The sequence below is a fragment of the Acomys minous genome (assembly GCF_964271855.1).
Source record: "Acomys minous genome assembly, chromosome: 13".
Taxonomy (NCBI): Eukaryota; Metazoa; Chordata; class Mammalia; order Rodentia; family Muridae; genus Acomys; species Acomys minous.
The window spans coordinates 61,475,084-61,498,132 of record NC_140495.1 but is presented as its reverse complement, the minus strand read 5'-3'; the positions used below and the strand labels follow the sequence as shown (position 1 = coordinate 61,498,132).

The following is a 23,049-nucleotide window of genomic DNA, read 5'->3' as shown; positions in this document are numbered from 1 at the left end:
GAAAGTGTGTATCCAGGGGCGCCTCCAGCTCTGTGCCCGCCTCTTTACGTCATCGGAAGTCGACGGCACCGGAGTTAAACGTCATCCAAGCGCACCAGGCTCTGGGTAAGGATAAAAGCGAGCCGAGTGCAGAAGCGTCGGATCACCCTATGGCCCTGTGTTCACTGACTAGAGCTCTGCGCTCTCTGAGCCTGGCATCCCCGGCCATTACCGCCCGGGTTCCGGCTCTACTCCCTGCTGCCCAGGTAATCTGCATACCTAGAAAATAAACTGTTTCCGCCTGGGCTGTCAGTGATCAGGCGAGGCTAGTCACGATCACGTGACCTTGGGTCGCCTTCATCCTTTGCTCTTTGTAGTAAGTGCTTGTCAGAGGAGATAACTGGCTTTGGAAGTGCTTTTGCAGATCTCTGCTAAACAGGCTGCAATGGTAACGCTTAATGTGCCAACCTTAAACGTGGCAGGATAGATGACTGAAACGCCAAGTCGTGAAAGTTATTGTGCACCTTTTACAGAGGAGGAAACTGGTCATCAGTCTAAGGTTATACGCTTCGGAACTTCCTTTTGTTTTTGTTCTGATGCTGGAAATTAAACCTAGGGCCTCGCTCATGCTGTGCCCTCCTTCTACCACTGAACTACACTCTCCAACCCAGAACCAATGTTCTTACCCATTTTAGTTTAGGAATGGGTTGTTGCTGATATTAGGAATGCAGAATTAGGAATAACAGTAGGTACATAGTGGGCAGTGGTGAATCACAGAAAAGAGAAATTACCGACCTTCTCTGGAGTTCTGAGGCTGAATACGACAGAATTCAGTAAGTGTCTTGTTTGATATTCTAAAGTAGTCTGAAGCACCGGGACTGCAGCAGGTGGAAAAGCAATTGTTTCCACTCATATGTGAAAATTTCTGGAAACATGACAGAGGGCAAAAGGCATTGGTGTCGATGGCGGTGTATGGGGGTGTGTGGAATTTACCAGCTCTGGAGAAGTGAATTATTTAGGGAAGGAAAGGTTTCCTGACAAGAACTTGACATGAACTGGAAGATGATGAAAGGGAGACAGTCTCATTGGAGAAATAGTTCAGAGGTGAGAGCACCGAGTGACTACCAGGCAGCAAGCAGGTACCTGGATGGACACGCTACAGTAGTGTTTGGGAAGGTTGGAGGTTTGAGGGCAGTGGTCTGAAATGCTCCTGGAAGGAAGTGATCTAAAAGCTAAACTTGGTCTATAAGAATATTCTTTATCCCTAGATAAATGGCCTCTTTCAACTGCCCGCTACCTTGGTGTCACCTGCTAACCGAGCAGTGCATCTGTCTGTGGACCGTAGTGCCAACATTGTGTCCTGGAAGAGCCGCACCGAGTACACAGTTAAACCGGTGAAAATGAGGAAGTCTGGGGGTCGAGATCATACAGGTGGGAGAAAGGGCCTGAAGCATTACGGAGGAAAATGCACTAGGACCACAGACGGCAGGCATACAATTAGAAAGTATTCATTGAGGTGCTTTTTGTTATATAGATCATTATTATTTTGATGTTTCTGTTTTTTGGTGGTTTTTGTTTTGTTTTGTTTTGTTTGAGACAGGGTTTCTCTGTGTATCCTTGGCTGTCCTGGACTTGCTTTGTAGACTAGGTGGCCTCGAACTCACAGCTTGTAGACTAGGCTGGCCTCGAACTCACAGCTGTCCAATCTGCTTGCCTCCCGAGTACTGGGATTAAAGGCATATGCCACCACCGCCCGGCTTATATGGATCATTATTAAAGCTGAAGACCCGACCACACAAAAACAGATAAGTGGCTCACCACTAGAGGTACCATGGTCTTTTAGATCTTCCCAAAATTCGTCACAGTTGAAAATAAGAGCACAGTTTATATCCCTCCCAATAAACTTACTGGAGTCAGTAATTTGGAAACCTTATCTGTCTCATACAGTTCTAGTAACTATATTTTTATCGAGTCATGTGTTACCTCACTGCTTACGCAAGGTTACCATGGTCTCCATACACCCACATGCTGTGGCTTAAACCTGGGACCTCAGTGCCTACGAGTCTCTGCCACTGAGCTCAGCCCCAGCCCTTTGTTATTTTTCTGTCTGGGATATAATATTGCGGGAGTACTACCGTCCAGTCTAGGCAAGGCCTGTTAGTGCTATGCTGAGAGCTATCCAAATCTGAATCACATCTGTCAACTGTCTTGACTCTAGGCCGCATCCGAGTCCATGGTATTGGTGGGGGCCACAAACAGAAATATCGAATGATCGACTTTCTACGGTTCCGGCCAGAGAAGGAAACCAAGCCAGGACCCTTTGAGGAGAAGGTTGTCATCGTCCGCTACGATCCTTGTAGGTCTGCAGACATAGCGCTGGTTGCTGGGGGCAGCCGGAAACGCTGGATCATTGCCACAGAAAACATGAAGGCAGGAGATACAATCCTCAACTCCAACCATATAGGCAGGATGGCAGTGGCTGCTCGGGAAGGGGATGCGCATCCTCTCGGGGCGTTACCTGTGGGGACCCTCATCAACAATGTGGAAAGTGAGCCTGGCCGAGGAGCCCAGTATATCCGAGCTGCAGGTATGGGCAAAGACACCATCCACATCCCACGGTGTGGAAGACCATGGGCTACCTGATACCCTCATCCTGTGAGCCCCTGGGCCCACATCTGCTGCACAGACAAGAGGATGAATATGTGCTTTGTCTTAACCTGAATCATAATGTGTGGTCTTCTGTGTTTCCTGTGCCCATGAAGGGCAAAGTAAGGGTAGCATGTGGCCTAAGATCCCCGGGGAAACCTCCCTCCCATCTGTGGAGGGTAGCAAAGCTGCGTCTCCTTCCCCAGGGACGTGTGGCGTGCTGCTTCGGAAGGTGAACGGAACAGCCATTATCCAGCTACCCTCTAAGAGGCAAATGCAGGTACATGTGGGCACGAGCGGGAGGGATCAGCAACGAAGGCGATTCTGGAATGTACCTTACCAGCTCTCAAGTGCTTATGATGCCAGGAACTGCCTTCCTCTGTGTCTGTTCTGGTCTTTGCCACCTGACTAAGCATGCCTCGTCAGGCTAGCACCTTAATGGAGTAAACCAAAATACCTTTTCCCAGCCAGGCATGGTGGTATGCGCCTGTGATCAGACTCTGTGGCAAAACAATCAAGCCAGCTAGGCTACTTGAGACCTTGTCACAAAACCAGGAAAAGATAGGTGTGGGTTCAACAGTCAGGTTGAAAATGTCTTCGAGGGCTGGAGAAATGGCTCAGTGGTTAAGAGCACCGCCTGTTCTTCCAGTCTTCCAGAGGTCCTGAGTTCAATTCCCAGCAACCACATGGTGGCTCACAACCATCTATAATGAGATCTCATGCCCTCTTCTGCAGATAAAACACTCATATACAATAAATAAATCTTTTTGAAAGAAAGAAAGAAAATGTCTTTTAATCCTATCACTGCAGAGGCAGAGGCAGAGGCAGGGGAATCTTGGTGCGTTTCAGGCCAGCCTGTTCTACATACCGACACCCTAATGCCAAAAGAAAACCACAGAAACAAACAAAAAGATAGATGTGGGGGACTCTTTTTCCGCAACTACTCAATTTACACTAGTTCATGTTTTCTGTCTTCTCCCTTCCCTCGTTTAGTGGAAGAAGCTATCTATAGTAGCGCTCTCGACCTCTCCCCCACCTCAGTACAATGTCGTCTGCTTCTCTTCTCAGGTGCTGGAGACGTGCACTGCCACTGTAGGCCGAGTTTCCAACGTTAATCATAACCAGAGGGTCATCGGCAAGGCAGGACGGAACCGCTGGCTGGGCAAGAGGCCTAACAGTGGGCTCTGGCAACGAAAGGGGGGCTGGGCCGGCCGGAAAATTAGGCCATTGCCCCCGATGAAGAGTTACGTGAAGCTGCCCTCGGCTGCTGCCCAAAGCTGATACCTCTGGACTCTAATAAAATGCCCCCTGTTTTTATCTGTTTCTACTTTTCATTCTTGGGGAGCGGGATACAGACTGGGCGAGACTAAAACAAGGATAGAGGGGCCGGGCGTGGTGGCGCATCCAGGCGGATCGGATCGACGAGAGTTTGAGGCCAGCCTGGTCTACAAAGCGAGTCCAGAACAGCCAAGGCTACACAGAGAAACCCTGTCTCGAAAAAAGAAAAAAAAAAGGAAAGGAGGAAAAGACAGGAAGGGGGAAGGGGGTAGAAATGACTCCAAGGTCTTTCCCAGTTCTGGCTTTGGGAAACAGGAAGGCACTTACGGCAGCAGGAAGGAGGACTAAAAGAGGAAAGGGCGGGACAATGCTGGAGGGCCGGGTCGTCGAGGTGGCAGCCACGACCCCGCCCGCCGCCCGCCCCTGGCCCCGGGCTTTCCGCTATGTGTAGCGGAAACCAGTGGTGCTGGGGTGCAAGCACCTTGAGCCTCTGAGCCTCCCGCGCCCAGTCCGGACCAGGCTCCGCCCTGCAGCGGGCGGTGCGCCTGCGCACGCCGTGTACTCCCCGCAGGCCACGCCCTCTGCCCGCCTGTCTCCTGCGGAGGCACGCCCCCTCCTCTGCGACTAGACCCCCTCAGGGGGCCCAGGCGGGGCCCAAACATTCGCCAGCTCTGCAGCCGCCATCGTGTGCCGCGCGTCCCTAGCTCTGCAAAGGACAGGCCTCGCGCCAGGATCCCGGCGGACTTCAGAGGTGGCTAGAGCCCCGCCGCGGCCCCTGCCCCTATTCTGGGCTTCCGATCTCCCGCGGAGCTTCGCGTCCCCTTCCACACCGTGCTTCGGACTCTCCTTTAATGGGCCTAACCCCACCCAACTCCTATCCCACAGCGACCGCTTCCCACCTTCTCAGGTCTTGGTTCCCACCCACCAAGCCGCGCGCCCCTTCTCCATCGGACCCCTTGGCGCAGCCTTCCGCTGGCCTCGCGGCTTTCCCCAGCCCCTCCTGTGCAGTTGCTCTGGCCATGGACGTCTCCCTTCCTTCCTCTTCTCCCAGCCCATCACGCTTTGCTGATGGCCATCTCACCGTCAGCCCCCTTACCTTTGGGCCCCACAACCCAGAGCCTCAGTTTAGAGACTGCATCCCACTCCGATACGATCCTGTGCCTTCACACACCCCTTTCCCTAAGTTACCTCTATCTGTCCCAGGATCTTGGGCCTAAAGCCATCGCCCTTCCCGTCTGTCGTTTACAAACCAACCCCACTCCTGGCTACAAGCCCCCTGGAGACCTTTCAGCTCCGAGATTCATTTGGTTATTGCAGAACAAACTCCACTTTGTTCTCTCCAGTCCTGGTCTCACTCAACCCAAAGCAGGCCCAGCTTTACCCACCCCAGCCTAACAGCAGCTGTTGCTGCATTTGCTCTTCCAACCCCTGACCTCCCCTCTCACTCTAGCTTGCCTTTTCTCTCTTCCTTGTGTGTCTCAGGTGCCAGGATGGTGGGGGAGCTCCGCTACAGGGAATTCAGGGTGCCCCTGGGCCCTGGCTTGCACGCATATCCAGATGAATTGATCCGCCAGCGGGTAGGCCATAACGGGCACCCTGAGTATCAGATCCGCTGGCTCATCCTCAGGCGTGGAGAAGATGGGGCAGGGGACTGCAAGGCCGAGCATATCCTGCTCTGGATGTCTGACGATGAGATCTATGCCAACTGCCACAAGATGCTGGGGGAGGATGGCCAAGTCGTCGGACCTTCCCAGGAGTCTGCAGAGGCCGGCTCCCTTGACAAATCCGTGCTGGGGGAGATGGAAACAGACGTGAAGTCCTTGATCGAGAGGGCACTTCGGCAGCTAAAGGAGAGCGTGGGCGCCGTCCCTCCCGCAGCTCTCCTGCACACTGTCCATGTACTGAGTGCCTATGCCAGCATCGAGCCCCTCACTGGCGTCTTCACAGACCCCAGAGTCCTGGACTTGCTCATGCACATGTTGAGTAGTCCCGATTATCAGATCCGCTGGAGTGCAGGCCGGATGATACAAGCTCTGTCCTCCCATGATGCTGGTGAGGGGCAGTCTGGGGAGGCAGGGAGAACAGGAGAGGGGCTGGGTCGGCTCAGGGATTCGCAGGACACTGTTTCAGGAACTTCCGACCTCCTCAGTACGTAACGGTTCTGTTGTCATTCACTTTTCAGTTGGAAGGAAAAAAAGTGGGGGTGGGAATGTTTGGGATGCGGGGGTCGGGGGGAAAGACTGAATAAGCCAGGACTTATTACTCCATTAGCTTTAACTGTATTATACAAAAGGACTTGGACTGTTGCAGTGTGTGTGCATGTGTGTGTGTGTGTATGTGTGTTTGAGTGATAGTAAACTTTGGCTCTTGAAGCAAATCAACAAAATATGTCGATCCTGATGAGTGCTGGCGAAGGATTGTTGTTAAGTAGACAGCTAGGAGCGATGCCTGAAAGAGAGAGCGAGGGAGCTGTTTCTGACTAGAAGTGTGGGTTTCAGGGACCCGGACCCAGATCCTTCTGTCACTGAGCCAACAAGAGGCCATTGAAAAACACCTGGATTTTGACAGCCGCTGTGCTCTCCTAGCGCTCTTTGCACAGGCTACTCTAGCAGAACACCCCATGTCTTTTGAGGGTGTTCAGCTGCCACAGGTATCTTGTGAGGGTGTGGGGTAGTGGGAGCTGTGGACTTGACACACAGGATGCTGTGGAAAGAGGGACAAAAGATGAGCCAAGATGGTTGAGGATCAAAGGTGTATCCCACAGGTCCCAGGACGTCTGCTCTTCTCCCTGGTGAAACGCTACCTGCATGTCACCTTCCTCCTGGACCAGCTGAATGGCAGTACCCGGAAGCCAGGAGGCCAGAAGAAGTTTGTTCCTGAGGAGTTGAAAACCAGCAGGGGCCGGCTAGAACTGGAATTCAGCATGGCCATGGGCACTCTGATCTCTGAGCTGGTGCAGGCCATGCGTTGGGACTGGGACTCAAGCACCCCGGGAAAGCTGGCACGGTCCTCTTCCATTTTCCAGCCTCAGCCAGCAGCTGCCAGCTCAGAGTCCTCCCGCCCCAACGACCAGCAGCATATCAGGAGGTCAAGGCGATTTCGCCCCCGCACTGAGTTTGCGAGTGTCAATATCTATGCCTTGTATGTGCGGGACATGCTACAGCCTGGGATGCGCGTGCGGATGCTGGACAATTATGAAGAGATCGCTGCTGGGGACGAGGGCGTGTTCCGGCAGAGCAATAACGGCGTCCCCCCTGTGCAGGTGAGGGTTGCACAGGGCTGGGGCACTGTGAAAGATTTATTCTGGGTAGGGCATAAGTACCTGTTCGGTTTTCGGTTTTTTCAAGACAGGGTTTCTCTGTGTAGCCTTGGTTGTCCTGGGCTGACTGTGTAGACCAGGCTGGCCTCGAACTCACAGAGATCTGCCTGCCTCTGCCATCCTTTGTGCTGGGATTATAGGTGTGCACCACCACCATTCCCGGCTCATACCTGGGCCTTCTGTACAAAGTGTGAGTGTGTGTGTGTGTGTGTGTGATATTAATGGATATAAATATAAAGCCGGGCGTGGTGGTGCACGCCTTTAATCCCAGCACTCGGGAGGCAGAGGCAGGCGGATCACTGTGAGTTCGAGGCCAGCCTGGTCTACAAAGCAAGTCCAGGACAACCAAGGCTACACAGAGAGACCCTGTCTCGAAAAACCAAAAAAAAACAAAACAAAACAAACAAACAAAAAATATATATATATCCATATCCATTAATATCAAAAGGGCAAAGGTGTCAGCAGTTGAAAAGGCTGCTGGAGGTTGGTCTGATGTATTTTGATGCTAACTACTGCTTGCTGTCTCTGTGGCCCACCTGTACCTTGCCTAAGTGCCTAACCTATTTAACCAATAGAAGGTCGTCAGACCTGGGCAGGGCAAATGGGCTAGGCATGGCTAAGGTTCCAGGGCTTGAGGAGAGAGACCAGAGGAGAGGAAGAAGGAGGCTACGCCATGGGTTAGGTGGAGGGAGACTTGTCCCAGATGATGATAATTAGCAAGTATTTGGGATTATGGGTGGGAGGTAGCTTGATAGAAATTATTAGAAGCAGATGGCATGGGATTGGGACAGGGATCCCACACCTGCCCCACTATGGGAAGTAGTTTAGGGGATTAATATCTGCCCTGCCCCAGGTTAACTAAGGCTATTTTAAAATACAACAGGTGTCTGTGTCTTGATTGATTGCTAGCAGGTTAGAAAATACTGTGGCAATAATAATTATAGGCCTAATAATAAGTATTATTCGGCCATACTGATAATTAACCGCCACAAAGGCTACTTGGAGGCCTTCAGATATGTGTGAATAGGAGGTTCAGACCCAAGAAGAAATCGATAGGTCAGAATTGGGAAGCATAGTCTCGGTATCAAAGAGAGAGAGAGGAACCGGGCACTGTAGCACATGCTTGTAATCCCAGTTCTTGAGAGGGCGAGATTGGCAGGAAGACCAGGAGTTCAAGGCCAGCCTTGGCTACATAGCAATGTTGAAGCCAGTCTGGGCTACATGAGACACCCCCCCCATCTGAAAGAAAATATAAACAAAATTAGAAGAAAAGGAGAGCGGAGGTAGAGTCCATTGCAAAAGAGGAAGGCGAGGCTGTCTATGTGCCTATTCTGTGTACCAGGGTTTGGCTTTCGGAGGTGACCGCATTATGGACTTTGAGACCACTGGGCCTCAGCAGGTCTATAGCAGGTCTATAGCAGGTCTTCTGCCCTTCCTGCCCCTCCGCCCCCCCACCTTCCAGGTGCTGTGGGAGTCAACAGGCCGCACCTACTGGGTCCACTGGCACATGCTTCAGATCTTGGGCTTTGAGGAAGACATTGAGCAAGCGTTTCAAGCTGCTGAGAACCAGGGGCTAATGCTCAGTGGAGCCATTGGTGTAGGTGAGCGCTGGGAAGGGTCAGCTCTGGGAGGAGAGCAGCCGAGGTATACCTGGGAGTGACATGGCTGTTTGCACACCCCATCTCCCCAGGCCCGCCCTCCCAGCGTTGGAAACCCATAACTGAACTCTTGGCCCAGCCTTACGTGGTTCCTGAGGAGGAAGACACCGAGGAGAGTGAGCACATGACCCAGGCCGAGTGGTGGGAGCTCCTGTTTTTCATCAAGAAGTTGAACGCAGCAGACCGCCAACAGGTTGTGCGGCTCCTTCAGCAGAACCTGGATGGAGAGGTGGGCACCTCTCAGAGGGGTCCCCCACCTGGCTGGACCGCTCGGGAGGGGAAGTGGAGGTCAGACAGCGGGTGGGCAGGGGGGTGGGGGCAGGGGTGGGGGAGGGAGGAGTCTGGAGCGGGGTGTGTGTGTCTGTGTGTGTGTGTGTGTGTGTGTGTGTGTGTGTGTGTGTGTGTAGAGAGAGATTCCCGGTCCTGCAGAGCACCCTAGCATCTGCGCACTCAGCTGCCCTCGGGCTGCCTTTTCTTCCACTAGCACATTTTGCATGAAGACATCCTGCATGAGCTGACCGTACCCATTGAGCTGGCCCAGGACCTGCTGCTGGCTCTGCCTCGGCAACTTGATGACAGTGCTATGAGGGACCTGCTCAACTGCTATGTGTACAGGAAGTACGGGCCGGAAGCGCTGGCCAGGCAGCTAGGCTACCCATATCTGCTCCATGCCCAGCGAGCTGTGTTCCTGTTCAAAACCGAAGCCCCACCTCAGGGATCTGAAGGTATGGCGGCTAGTGCAGGAGCTGAGGGCCCGGCAGATAGCGGGCGAGACGCCTGCCTTTGGGAAAGTGTCCTCAAAGGGCTGGCTCCGCTAACTGTTGTGCCATCTTGTCTAAAGGAGGTATCTTACCCAGAATCCCAGAAACTATGGTGGGGTGTGTGTGTGTGTGTGTGTGTGTGTGTGTGTGTGTGTGTGTGTGTGTACACCAGAGGACAATTACAGATTTAATTCTTCAGCTACCAATTCTTTTTCTTGTTTTTTTTTTTTTGTTTGTTTGTTTTTGTTGTGTTTTTTTTGTTTTGGTTTTTTGAGACAGGGTCTCTCTGTGTAGCCCTGGCTGTCCTGGACTCGCTTTGTAGACCAGCTTTTTCTTGTCTATTTAAATTAATTTTAGTTTATTCAAGTGTGGTGGATCATGCAGATCTCTTGAGTTTGATGCCAGCTTGTCTACAAGGTAAATTCCAGGATAGCGAGGGATACACAGAGACCCTGTCTCAAAAACTACCAAGCCAAAATAAATAAATCCATTTATTTTATGTATATGGGTGTTTTGCCTGTGTGTGTGCATGCAGTGTCCACAGAAGCCAGAAGAGAGCATTGGACTTCCTAGGGGTTGAAGTTACAAGTTACAGGTGAGAGAGAGCTGCTAAGTGGGTGCTGGGAATTGAACCTGGAGAGCAGCCAGTGTTCTTAACCACTGACCCATCTGTCCAGCACCTTTCCTCCCCACCCACCCACTAACTCATTTTTTTTTTTTAAGATTTATTATTATGTATACAGTGCTCCTGCAAGCCAGAAGAGGGCGCCATATCACATTACAGATGGTTATGAGCCACCATGTGGTTGCTGGGAATTGAACTCAGGACCTTTGGAAGAGTAGGCGGCGCTCTTAACCACTGAGCCACCTCTCCAGCCCCCCCCCCCTTTTTTTTTTAATAAGGCAAGGTCTCTTGCTGTCCTGGTTCTTGCCAACTAGGCTATTGTCTCTACCTATTCAGTCCTGGGATTGCAAGCATGAACCACCATGCTCAGCTTTTGTTCCTGTAAGATTTTATTTCTAATTATATGTGTGGGTGCGGGTTTGTGCATGTGTATGCAGGTATCCTAGGAGGCCCAGCGAGGGTGTCAGGTACTTGGATCTGGAGTTACAGGTGGCCGTAACTCCACCTGTGGCTACCTGCCACGGCTACTGCCGACTCTTGACCACACCCTTGTTCCTGTAGCAAAAGAGCGCCCGTCTCCGAGTGCCAGCCCTGCCCTGCAGCACCTGGTGGAGGGCTTGGGCCCATCTGGGAAGCTCCTCGTAGACCTGGAGCAAGCCCTCAGCTCCGAGGCTCCCAAGGAAAGTGAGGTCAAACCATGCCTGCTGCAGCTGCAGCGGCGGCCGCAGCCCTTCCTCACACTGATGCAGAGCCTGGACACTCCAGCCACCAACAAGGCCCTGCACCTGACAGTGCTGAGGTGAGCGGGTGGTGCAGGAGGTAGGTTTGGCCACAGGGAGGCCTCAGGCCAACTGTTCCTGGCTGTCCCCCCCTAGGATCCTGATGCAGCTGGTGAACTTCCCGGACGCGCTGCTCTTGCCCTGGCACGAGGCCATGGATGCCTGCATGGCCTGCCTTCGGTCCCCCAAAACTGACCGGGAGGTAACCCTGTCCCACTCTGGGGGAGATGCTGGAAAGGGAAGGACACCAGTAAGGCAGGCTCCCCTGGGCAAGGCTTGAAGGGCCCCCCGATAAGAGCTTTTGTGTTCTTGCTTTTAAAATGAAATTTTATTTTTTAAAATAGGTAATACATTCACAAAGCTCTCAAATCAAATTGACACAAGGTACTCATTGGGAACCCTGCTTCCTGCTTGATTTCTGTTGTCTCGGTGTCCTCTGCCGCACTCCTCACTGGTAACCCACCAACGCATTCATTTATGCATCCTTCTGCAAAAAGAAACAAGAGCTCCAAGGCCTTTAAGAGGAAGCAGAAGGGGCTGGAGAGATGGCTCGGGCCTGTCTCATGGCTCTTGCAGAGGACCCAGGTTCAGCGTTTACAAGGCAGTACACAACCATCTGTAACTGCAGTTCCTGGGGGGGTCAGACACTTCCTTCCAGCCTCCTCAGGCACCACATGCACTTGGTATAATACATACGTGCAGACAAAACTCATACACATAAAATAAATAAAAATTTTAAAATGTTAGGAAGGGGAGTGACGGAGCAGAATTTTCTATAAGGGGTCCTGGGTACAGAAGTCCTCAGAAGGGTCAAAGGTCATGGTGTTAGAGAGTACTCCAAGCTGTTACCTTCAGTTTCCAAGCTAGAATCAGGTCTTCTCGAGCCCTCTGAAGTGTCTGGGCTTAGACACTTGGGCCTAGACATCTCAAAGTCAGTCCCGCAGCTCTTGGGAGCTGTACCTGAACCAAAGAGCCCAGGGTTCTCTGTACTTGTTCCCCACAAACTCAGGGGCCAAGAACCCCAGAGGGTCAAGAAGGCTCTTCTCACGTGTTTGTACTTGGTTCTCTTAACTCCACCTGCCTTTCACGTCTCTCCCGGCCTGTCACTTTCTTCCACACACTGTCTTGCTTAGCTCCCAGCACCGAGTGGGCATGCGTCCCTGCAGCTGCCCCCCTTTCTTCACTGGCCCCGGATGTCCCCTCCCAGGTGCTCCAGGAGCTAATCATTTTCCTACACCGCCTGACCTCCACAAGCCGGGACTATGCAGTGATACTGAACCAGCTGGGGGCCCGAGAGGCCATCTCCAAGGCCCTGGAAAAGCACCTAGGGCAACTGGAGTTGGCTCAGGAGCTGCGGGACATGGTGGCCAAGTGTGAGAAGCATGCCCACCTGTACCGGAAACTCATCACCAACATCCTGGGTGGCTGCATCCAGGTCAGGAGGGAGGGCAGGGTGAAGTTGGGGTTCTGAGCTGCGTAAGGACGTGCATGGATCCCGAGCAGTGGCAGGGGAGAGGGGGTGCATTCCTGAAATCTGGACTAACACGCTGGCTTGTGTGACGCTCGCTCCCTTACTGTTTCACCTTTCCTCCGGCTGTGTTTGCATGGGCCGTATGTCCCTTCGTGCACCCACCTTGCTCTGATGTTGTGACTGCAGATGGTGCTGGGTCAGATTGAAGACCACAGACGGACCCACCGGCCCATCCAAATCCCTTTCTTTGATGTGTTCCTCAGATACCTGTGCCAGGGTTAGTGTCTGTCCCTAAACTATTTTAATTTTAGCATCACCCATTTTCCCCCCACCCCCCACCTACCTGGCTGTGTCCTTCACCCCGTCCCACTTGTCCCCAGGCTCAAGTGAGGAAATGAAGAAGGACAAGTATTGGGAAAAGGTGGAGGTGTCCTCCAACCCCCACGGGGCCAGCAAGCTCACAGACCGCAACCCCAAGACCTACTGGGAGTCCAGTGGCGATGCTGGCTCCCACGCCATCACCTTGCACATGCGCCAAGGGGTCATCATCAGGTACTGAGCTCCCACAGTCACACATGGCCCTGCATCCCCTGGGCTCGTGAGTGTGGCCGTGACAGGTTCCAGCTCTCTTCGGTTCTTCTTCCCGACTCCCAGGCAGCTAACTCTACTGGTGGCTAGAGAGGACTCAAGCTACATGCCAGCCTTGGTGGTGGTATCCGGGGGCGACAGCATCAACTCCGTTAATACAGAGCTCAATGCGGTAGGGACCCCCATGCCATCAGCCCACCCTTTTGTAGGCTCTCTCTTCCTGCCAATCTCCTGAGTAGTGCCTGTCACGAGCCCCACGCTAACTGGTCTGTTGTCCTCTGGCTTATGTGATGGCACTAGGCAGTGGCACTAAAGGCGTAAGGAGTTCCGTGTGTCCCTGGGGCGGAGAAGGGAGGATCTGTAAGAAGGCTGGAGCGGATGTGGCTCTGGGTTAGCAGCCGCTCTGCCCCTCATCAGGTGAACGTGATGCCATACTCCAGCCGAGTGATCCTGTTGGAGAACCTGACCCGCTTCTGGCCCATCATCCAGATCTGCATAAAGCGCTGCCAGCAGGTGGGGTGTGGGGAATGGCCCCTGGTGCAGGTCTCTGAGCCCCAGCGTGAGGATAAAGCTCAGAGGTCTATCTCTAAACTCCCCGCCCCCAGCCCCGCCCCAGCCTGGTCCCTTTGTTGATCTTGCTGGAGCCTGGGGTGGGGGTGGAAGGTGGGGGGGCCGAAGCTTGAAGTGTAGCCAATCCCAGCCTATGCCAAGAAGCGTGTGGGGCCTGCAAAGAAACAGGTCTCGTGTGTAACAGGGCGGCATTGACACACGCATCCGGGGACTGGAAGTCCTGGGCCCCAAGCCTATCTTCTGGCCAGTGTTCCGAGAGCAGCTCTGCCGACACACACGCCTCTTCTACATGGTCCGGGCACAAGCTTGGAGCCAGGACATTGCAGAGGATCGCCGGAGCCTCCTGCACCTGAGTTCGAGGTGTGTGCCGGCTTGCATGTGTGTCCCTGTGGAAGGTCAGGTTCCGTAAATGAGTTGTGGGTGGGGTGCTTGGGAGGCCAGAAGACCAGTCTGTTTTTGGGTTTGGGGAAGGTCAAAGCATTCTGAAGTGTGGGGGTGATGGGAAGAAAAGAGGATAGAGTCCTCTGAGTGCTAGGAGGGGAGTACCCTGTTGGTATATTGCAGTGGGTGCTGGGCTGGGTGCTAAGATGCTTGCCGAGTGACAAGTGACGAACACCTTGAGGCCTGAACCTCTTCCTTCTCCATCTCAGACTAAATGGGGCTCTGCGCCAGGAACAGAATTTTGCTGACCGCTTCCTCCCTGATGACGAGGCCGCCCAAGCGCTGGGCAAGACCTGCTGGGAGGCGCTGGTCAGCCCCCTGGTGCAGAACATCACCTCTGCGGGTAACCGCCCACACCCTGCCCTGCTTATCAACTCATCCCTGAGCTGATGACACCTGAGCTCTGCTTCTTTAGTACTTGTGTTTGTCACCTTTATTTGGTCCCTCTCCTTCCAGGCTCCTTCCCTGTGTCCCTCTATCTGGTTGTTCTTTCTCTGTCCCTTGTTTGGCTCAGCCTCTCTGGTCCACCCCACCTCTCCAGGAGACAAGACATCCTTTGGTTTGCTTTTCTGAACCTGCAGATGAGGACAGCACCAGCTCCCTGGGCTGGCTGCTCAATCAGTACCTGGAGTGCAGGGGTGCTGCCCACAACCCCCAGAGCCGCGCCGCAGCGTTCTCCTCACGGGTTCGCCGCCTCACCCACCTGCTGGTCCATGTGGAGCCCACCGAGGCAGCGGCTCCAGTCGTGGCCATCCCCCAACCTAGTGAGCACTGGGGATTCCAGCAAGGGCTCTCTCTGCCAACTGCCGCCCCCCACCCCCTTGCCTCCATGCTCGGTCTGTCCACCTTCCCCGTTACACACTCCCCGGCCAGAAACAGCACTCTGAGGCACAGCATGTTGGGAAAGACCGCAGGACTTGTCCTCGGAGAGTCGAAGGGCTGTTCGTCCTTGCCTCTGCCACTTTTCTTTCTCCACAGAGGGCAGAAATAGAAGCCATGACTGGAGCTCCTTGGCCACCCGGGGCCTCCCAAGCAGCATCATGAGAAACCTGACACGCTGCTGGAGGTCTGTGGTAGAGGAGCAGGTGAGCAGGGGTGGGGTGGGGTGGGCGCTGTGACAGCACCACAGGGCTGCCTCTTCATGCTCCTGTGGTAGAGGAGCAGGTGAGCAGGGGTGGGGTGGGGTGGGCGCTGTGACAGCACCACAGGGCTGCCTTTTCATGCTCCTGTGGTAGAGGGGCAGGTGAGCAGGGGTGGGGTGGGGTGGGCGCTGTGACAGCACCACAGGGCTGCCTCTTCATGCTCCTGTGGTAGAGGAGCAGGTGAGCAGGGGTGGGGTGGGGTGGGCGCTGTGGCAGCACCACAGGGCTGCCTCTTCATGCTCCTGTGGTAGAGGGGCAGGTGAGCAGGGGTGGGGTGGGGTGGGGCGCTGTGGCAGCACCACAGGGCTGCCTTTTCATGCTCCTGTGGTAGAGGAGCAGGTGAGCAGGGGTGGGGTGGGGTGGGGCGCTGTGGCAGCACCACAGGGCTGCCTCTTCATGCTCCTGTGGTAGAGGAGCAGGTGAGCAGGGGTGGGGTGGGGTGGGCGCTGTGACAGCACCACAGGGCTGCCTCTTCATGCTCCTGTGGTAGAGGAGCAGGTGAGCAGGGGTGGGGTGGGGTGGGCGCTGTGACAGCACCACAGGGCTGCCTCTTCATGCTCCTGTGGTAGAGGGGCAGGTGAGCAGGGGTGGGGTGGGGTGGGGCGCTGTGGCAGCACCACAGGGCTGCCTTTTCATGCTCCTGTGGTAGAGGGGCAGGTGAGCAGGGGTGGGGGTGGGGTGGGCGCTGTGACAGCACCACAGGGCTGCCTCTTCATGCTCCTGTGGTAGAGGAGCAGGTGAGCAGGGGTGGGGTGGGGTGGGCGCTGTGACAGCACCACAGGGCTGCCTCTTCATGCTCCTGTGGTAGAGGAGCAGGTGAGCAGGGGTGGGGTGGGGTGGGCGCTGTGACAGCACCACAGGGCTGCCTCTTCATGCTCCTGTGGTAGAGGGGCAGGTGAGCAGGGGTGGGGTGGGGTGGGGCGCTGTGGCAGCACCACAGGGCTGCCTTTTCATGCTCCTGTGGTAGAGGGGCAGGTGAGCAGGGGTGGGGGTGGGGTGGGCGCTGTGACAGCACCACAGGGCTGCCTTTTCATGCTCCTGTGGTAGAGGAGCAGGTGAGCAGGGGTGGGGGTGGGGTGGGCGCTGTGACAGCACCACAGGGCTGCCTCTGCATGCTCCTGTGGTAGAGGAGCAGGTGAGCAGGGGTGGGGTGGGGTGGGCGCTGTGACAGCACCACAGGGCTGCCTCTTCATGCTCCTGTGGTAGAGGAGCAGGTGAGCAGGGGTGGGGTGGGGTGGGCGCTGTGACAGCACCACAGGGCTGCCTCTGCATGCTCCTGTGGTAGAGGAGCAGGTGAGCAGGGGTGGGGTGGGGTGGGCGCTGTGACAGCACCACAGGGCTGCCTCTTCATGCTCCTGCCGCTTCCTTTCAGGTGAACAACTTTCTGACGTCATGCTGGAAGGACGACGACTTGGTGCCCCTCTACTGCGAGCGCTTTTACACCCTGCAGAAGTCAAGCTCTGAGCTGTTCGGGCCACGAGCTGCCTTCTTGCAGGCGATGCAGGGTGGCTGTGCCGATGCCTTGCTGAGGCTCCCTTTCCTCAGAGTTGCCCATGTAAGCTGCAGCCCATCTCCCACCTGCTCTTCTCCCTATAAACTCTCCTCTGCCTCCCCAGAGCGGACCACCTCAGTCTCTCTTCTGTGATGTGATGAGCGGGCCCTTCGTATATGACCATATGTTGAAAACTAGGGGGGGGAAATCATTATATATATCATTATATAATATCACTATATATATCATGTTAGGGGAGGGAGAGAGCGGGAAAGGGGGGGGGGAACCATGCCTATGCTTCCCAAGTGCTGGAATTAAAGGTGTGAGCTACCATGCCCAGCTTTTTCAGAGGCAGGGTCTCACGTGTCCCAAGCTGATCTTAAACTCACTATGTAGGCCAAGAATGACTTTGGCCTTCTGATCGTCCTGCCTTTATTTCCTGAGAGCTGGAATTTCAGCTAAGCATCGTTTTTCCTGTTTCTGTGGTGGTAGGGATTGACCCCAGGGCCTGTGCTTGCTAGGCCAGTACTCTACTGACTGCAAGTTACCCTCCAGCCCCTCTTCAGTTGCTAATCCTGCATCCATCGCTCAAGTGCTAGGATAATAGACGTACGCCACCATGGCTAGTTGATTTCCCCCATTTTAAAAAAGTTATTTGATTTGTAGACACAGTATGGGAGGAAACTGACTTCTCTGTTGTCTGTGCTGCTAACCTGCACTGTTTTTTTTTTGTTTTTTTTTTTTGTTTGTTTGTTTTGTTTTTTTTTTTTTTTTTTTTTTTTTTTGGTTTTTTGAGACAGGGTTTCTCTGTGTAGCCTTGGCTGTCCTGGACTCGCTTTGTAGACCAGGCTGGCCTCGAACTCACAGTGATCCACCTGCCTCTGCCTCCCGAGTGCTGGGATTAAAGGCGTGCGCCACCACGCCCGGCTAACCTGCACTGTTAATGCAGGTGTCTATCAGGCCAAAGAGGCTGGAGCTCTGAGGGACTGCGGTTGCTTTCTAGTCCTGGCTCCGCGCCTCCCCCCCCCCCCCCCCCCCCCCCGTGTCTCCTAAAGAGGGTGGTGGTCATCCATTCCAGCTTTCTCAGCCTTTCTCACTGCTCTAGTCGTTGGCTCACCCACCCACCCGCTTTTCCTATGCTTTCCACTCAGGTGTGTGAGCAGTTTGCTCGGCACATTGACCATCGGATCCAAGGCAGTAGGATGGGTGGAGCCCGGGGAATGGAGATGCTGGCACAGCTGCAGCGATGCCTGGAGTCTGTCCTGATTTTCTCCAGCCTGGAGATAGCCAGCACCTTTGAGCATTACTACCAGTGAGTTTACATCTGCTGGGAAGGCAGGCCAGGTGTTTCAGGACAGGGCCTGAGTCAGACGCACAAGCAGGCCAGAGTGAGAAGCTGCGCCATGCTGGCACCCACACTGAGACCTGGCCACGCTGTTCACTGCAGGCACTACATGGCTAACCGGCTCCTGAGCGTAGGCTCCAGCTGGCTGGAGGGGGCCGTGCTGGAGCAGATTGGCCTCTGCTTCCCCAGCCGCCTCCCCCAGCAGATGCTGCACAGCCTGAGCATCTCGGAGGAGCTGCAGCGTCAGTTCCACGTATGCCAGCTGCAGCAGCTCGATCAGGAGCTCCTGAAGCTGGAAGACACAGAAAAGAAGATACAGGTGAGTTCCAGAGAGAAGGGATGAGCCGGGAGCAGGGAGGAGGCAGCCCGCAGCATCTGTGAGCTTTGTTTCCTTTCAGGTGGCCCATGAAGACAGTGGCAAGGAGGGCAAGAGCAAGAAGGAGGATGCTGCTGGAGAGGCGGCAGCTGTGGCTATGGCAGGAGAAGAGGAGGAGGAGGAGGAAGAGGAAGAGGAGGAGGAGCAGCGCTATTATGAAGGGACGATGCCAGAAGTGTGTATGCTTGTCGTGTCTCCACGTTGCTGGCCTGTCGCCTCCATCTGCCACATGCTCAACCCTGCCATCTGCCTGCCCTCGTACCTGAGGGGGACCTTACACCACTACTCCAACTTCTACAATAAGAGTGAGCATCTGGGAAGAGGCCGTGGGCTTGGGGACACAGTGGGCTACTGAAGACGAACCGGAGTTGGGGTAGGCGCTGAAGTTAGAAGCCTGGGTGACTACAAACATGGCATCCCAGCATGCCCTTGTGCAGGGGGTACAGATACAGGAGATAAGGTTCCCTTAGGGGACAGGGTGGCTCTGAGGAGAAATGGAGGACATTTAGTTGGAAGTGGGGTTGCTGCTGGAGTCCAGACCCCAGGAATCTCTGTGGGAATTGGGAGGATAGAGGCAGATGTCTTCTAAGAGAGGCCACAGCCAGGCGGTGGTGATGCACACCTTTAATCCCAGCAGTTGGGAGGCAGAGGCAGACGGATCTCTGTGAGTTCGAGGCCAGCCTGGTCTACAAAGCGAGTCTGTGACAGCCAGGGCTACACAGAGAAACCCTGTCTCAAACAAAAACAAAGAGTTTGAATCAAGCCAGGCATGGTGGTGCACGCCTTTAATCCCAGCACTCAGGAGGAAGAGGCGGTGCATCGTTATGAGTTCGAGGCCAGCCTGGTCTACAAAGCAAGTCCAGGACAGTCAAGGCTACACAGAGAGACCCTGTCTCAAAAAACCAAAAATAAAAAAGAGTTTGTGTCCATGGGCTAGAGAGATGGCTCAGTGGTTATGAACCCTATATTTGCTCTTCCAAAGGTCCTGAGTTCAATTCTCACCAACCACATGGTGGCTTACAACCACCTCTGCTGAGATCTTTCAAGAGACAGAGAGACAGAGAGACAGAGACAGAGATTGAGAAATTGAGCCCAGCCTGGTCTGCATAGTGAATTCTAGGCCTCCCCAAGCTACATATAGAGACCCTGTCTCAAAAAAAACAAAACAAAACAAAACAGAATAAGAGCCGGTGTGTGACTCCTTCATGAGTGGTCACATTTAATCAAAGTGTTTGCTGGACCTCAGACTGCAGACTGGGCAAAGGCAGCAGGTGAGGAGAGGAGTCCCCTCTGGAGTCCCCAGGCAGGAAGGCCAGCCTTTTGTCTCTAACACAAAGGCATGACTGCAGCCTGCTTGACACACAGTGGCTCCGTGATGCCCAAGGCTTCTTAGGGAAGCTGAGGTCAGGAGCCACCGTGCCCACAAGTCCCGCCTGGGGCTGCACGCTGGCGAAGTTTGACTGACAGTGCATGTCCCCGTTCTCTCCCACCCCCTCTCCTGGCACTTCTCCAGGTCGGAGCCACCTCACCTTAGAGAAAGGTCCACAGAGACGACTGCAGTGGACGTGGCAGGGCCGGGCGGAAGTGCAGTTTGGCGACCAGCTTCTGCATGTGTCCACAGTCCAGATGTGGCTGCTGCTGTACTTCAACGATCTAAAGGTGGCCTGTCCCTCTGCCTATCCCTTCGTATTCACTTTGCCCCACCCCCACCCCCACCTTCCCTAGCCTCCATCCTCCCCAGTGGGGAGGACCTGAATGCCTCACGCCTCTTCTAAGGTGGTGTCTGTTGAGAGCCTGCAGGCCCTCTCAGAGCTCCCTCCAGATGTGCTCAATCAGGCCATTGGGCCTCTCACCTCATCGCGAGGCCCCTTGGACCTTCAGGAGCAGAAAAATATACCAGGAGGTACGTACTTGGGGCCAGAGCAGATGGCTCCGAGCCAGGGGCTGGCTTCTCAGCGCCCTCCCAGGCCACGTGACTGACCAATGTTTATTTCAGGAGTGCTCAAGATTCGGGATGACAGTGAGGAACCCAGGCCGAGGAGGGGCAACGTGTGGCTCATCCCACCTCAGACGTACCTGAAGGCTGAGGACGAAGAGGGCCGGAACTTGGAGAAGAGAAGGAACCTTGTAAACTGCCTGGTTGTCCGAATCCTCAAGGCTTACGGGGATGAGGGCTTGCATATCAACCAGCTTGTCTGTCTGGTAGGCACGGCCATGGGAGGGGGAGGGCTTGCACACTGACCAGCCGGTCTGTCTGGTAGGCAACGGTGGCCCATATCTGAAGCATCTAAGTCACAGTGTGGCCTCTCAATGTGTGATGGATGAGGGGTCCCTGGAGTACGTGACTGGCCTGGGAGGCAGACAGTGGTACACTCCGTGGTTTTGACCTGTCATTCCCTCTCTGATCTTGGCGGCAGGTGCTGGAAGCTTGGCAGAAGGGCCCATGTCCTCCTCGGGGTCTAGTCAGCAGCCTTGGCAGGGGAGCTGCGTGCCGCAGCACTGACGTCCTGTCCTCCATCCTTCACCTCCTGGGCAAGGGCACCCTGAGACGCCATGACGACCGGCCACAGATGCTGTACTATGCCGTCCCTATAACCGTGATGGAGCCCCACACAGAGTCCCTGAACCCTGGCACGTCCGGCCCCAATCCCCCCCTCACCTTCCACACCCTGCAGATTCGCTCTCGGGGCGTGCCTTATGCTTCTTGCACTGGCACCCAGACCTTTTCCACTTTCCGGTAGCCCTGGGTATGGGGTCCAGGGTAGGTGAGGCTGGGGCTTTCTACAGAAAATAAAACATGGGAATTTAATGACACAACCTGTGTGTAACTGCTCGAGACAGGTGAACAGGAAGCAGAAGCGGGACTTTTCCACTTGATGGGGACAGTCCTCTGGCATTGAGGCAGTCCCCTGACACATCAAGAGTCTTCTCAAGGTTGAGGAAGGATCAGGTGTGTCTTGGCTGAGGGTGTCACCAAGAGGAGACCCCACCTCAGAGGGTGTGGGTACAACTCTGACAGGCTGCACGCTCAAGCCCACTTGGCCACATTCTTTGTAAGGTGGGCACGTTATCAAACAGGGCTTCACTTTCCTCATTTGTAGAGCTGGGCAGGAGCAACCAAGGGACTTGACAGGAAGTGAAAGCATTTTAACACAGGGCGGGCCCTAACAACTAGTCCACACGTATGCAGCCCACTCCCAGTGCTAATCATGGTCACTGGTGCCTTCCCTATGTAAAGGTAAAAGCACCCAGAAACTTGACCACTTTGACTGACAGCCTAAGACGTGGGTTGAACAGTCCTAGAAGGAACTGTGGCTGCTTGTTGCCTAGTGTAAGCTGTCCTCAGTGCTGTCTTCACACCTTACCCTCCTTCCTCCAGTCAAGTACAGCTGCACAAGCTGTCCTGGGGTTCCTGCGTCCAGCTAGCCACCAGGCTAGCCTACTGCTTGGCCGAGGCTGTCCTGGCAAGATCGGTTGCCCCGGCCCCACCCACAGGGAACCTTGGTAGAACATTCTGGAAAACCCAGTGTGTGGGGGGGGCACTCTTGTTTTAGCAGGGCCACGGGAGGAAGCGGTCCTGGTCCTTGACGCTCAGCAGTGACAGGGAAAAAGCAACAGAATGGGGGAGGCCACAGAAGCGGCAGGTGGTAAGAAAGGGCACAAAGGCCAAAGAGAAGTAACTGGATGCCACTCAGAATAGATCCGGAATAGAGGAAGGACAGGAGGCCAGGGATTGGGAGAGTGAGGGTAAACGAAGCTACAAGAAAAGGTTCCGGGATGGAGGTCTACACTGTACGGCTGCACTGCCAATCCCATGGTTCCTTTAGGCCAGAACCTTAGTGGGCTCAGGTACATGCAGGCTGCTGTCACTTATCATCTGGGGGGAGCCTTTCTCCTCCATAGCGGACACCATGGCTTTTTAATGGTCCTAGTCATACTTCTGGGGTTTTTGGACATGACCTTGAAATGTTAGCCCAGGCTGCCCTAGAACTTAAGCATTCTGGGCTGACCTCAAACTCATTTTAGGCCAGGCGGTGGCAGCACTGAGGTAGGCAGATGTCTGTGAGTTCAAAGCCACCCTGGTTTACAAACTACACACAGAGAAACCAGTCTAGAAAATCAAAACAAAACCAAACCTCCTTTTAGGTTCTCAAGTGCTAGGATTACAAGAGATTGTCACACACCCAAAACATGCACGTGAGCTAGTGGCAAGGTGACAGAGCTTTGTCTGGGCTCCAGCAGTCAGGTCTGCACACACTGCCCACAGGCGAGGCCACGCCTCACCTCCAGCACTGCCACAGCCCCAGGAGCTTGCAAACCAAGTACCCAGCCCTGGGGCCAAGCACTGCCCGGCTGCATGCAGTTTCCATCTGGCAATTGGTATAAAACTCCTGCTAGGAAGCACTCTCCTCCTTGGCTGTGTCTCTGGTTACTCCATGTAGGAAGACACACACCCCCACCTACCTGCTTTCCTCTTAAAATCCTGCCAGGATGTTGCCTCATGAATTGCTGACCCTCCTAATCACACAGCCTGTATCCAGAGCGTGAGGACTGCAAGGACAGTCCACCCTCCTGACCA

The 23,049-nt window shown here is 54.5% G+C and overlaps 2 protein-coding genes across 3 annotated transcripts; both read left to right on the top strand.

Moving 5' to 3' along the window:
• Positions 1-52: 52 nt before the first annotated feature.
• MRPL2 (mitochondrial ribosomal protein L2) lies at positions 53-3,942 on the top strand. Its single transcript, XM_084755071.1, has 5 exons — positions 53-245; positions 1,248-1,410; positions 2,198-2,566; positions 2,832-2,905; positions 3,694-3,942. Exons 1-5 carry the CDS (start codon positions 150-152, stop codon positions 3,904-3,906), a joined length of 915 nt encoding a protein of 304 aa, XP_084611197.1. The 5' UTR covers positions 53-149; the 3' UTR covers positions 3,907-3,942.
• Positions 3,943-4,486: 544 nt separating this feature from the next.
• CUL7 (cullin 7) lies at positions 4,487-21,287 on the top strand. 2 transcript variants are annotated; one of them, XM_084755039.1, is made up of 26 exons: positions 4,487-4,654; positions 5,386-6,051; positions 6,402-6,553; positions 6,668-7,165; positions 8,685-8,823; positions 8,913-9,109; positions 9,365-9,605; positions 10,828-11,065; positions 11,142-11,247; positions 12,253-12,480; positions 12,703-12,793; positions 12,897-13,068; positions 13,171-13,276; positions 13,522-13,617; positions 13,859-14,034; positions 14,325-14,458; positions 14,697-14,879; positions 15,094-15,200; positions 16,630-16,812; positions 17,901-18,061; positions 18,197-18,413; positions 18,493-18,775; positions 19,984-20,129; positions 20,247-20,373; positions 20,467-20,672; positions 20,888-21,287. In XM_084755039.1, the coding sequence occupies exons 2-26, from the start codon at positions 5,394-5,396 to the stop codon at positions 21,209-21,211; spliced, it is 5,169 nt and encodes a 1,722-aa protein (XP_084611165.1). In that variant the 5' UTR covers positions 4,487-4,654; positions 5,386-5,393; the 3' UTR covers positions 21,212-21,287. The 2 variants fall into 2 exon arrangements, with proteins under 2 accessions (XP_084611165.1, XP_084611166.1); XM_084755040.1 differs by having other exon boundaries at positions 4,488-4,654; positions 5,386-5,955.
• The last annotated feature ends 1,762 nt before the right edge of the window (positions 21,288-23,049 follow it).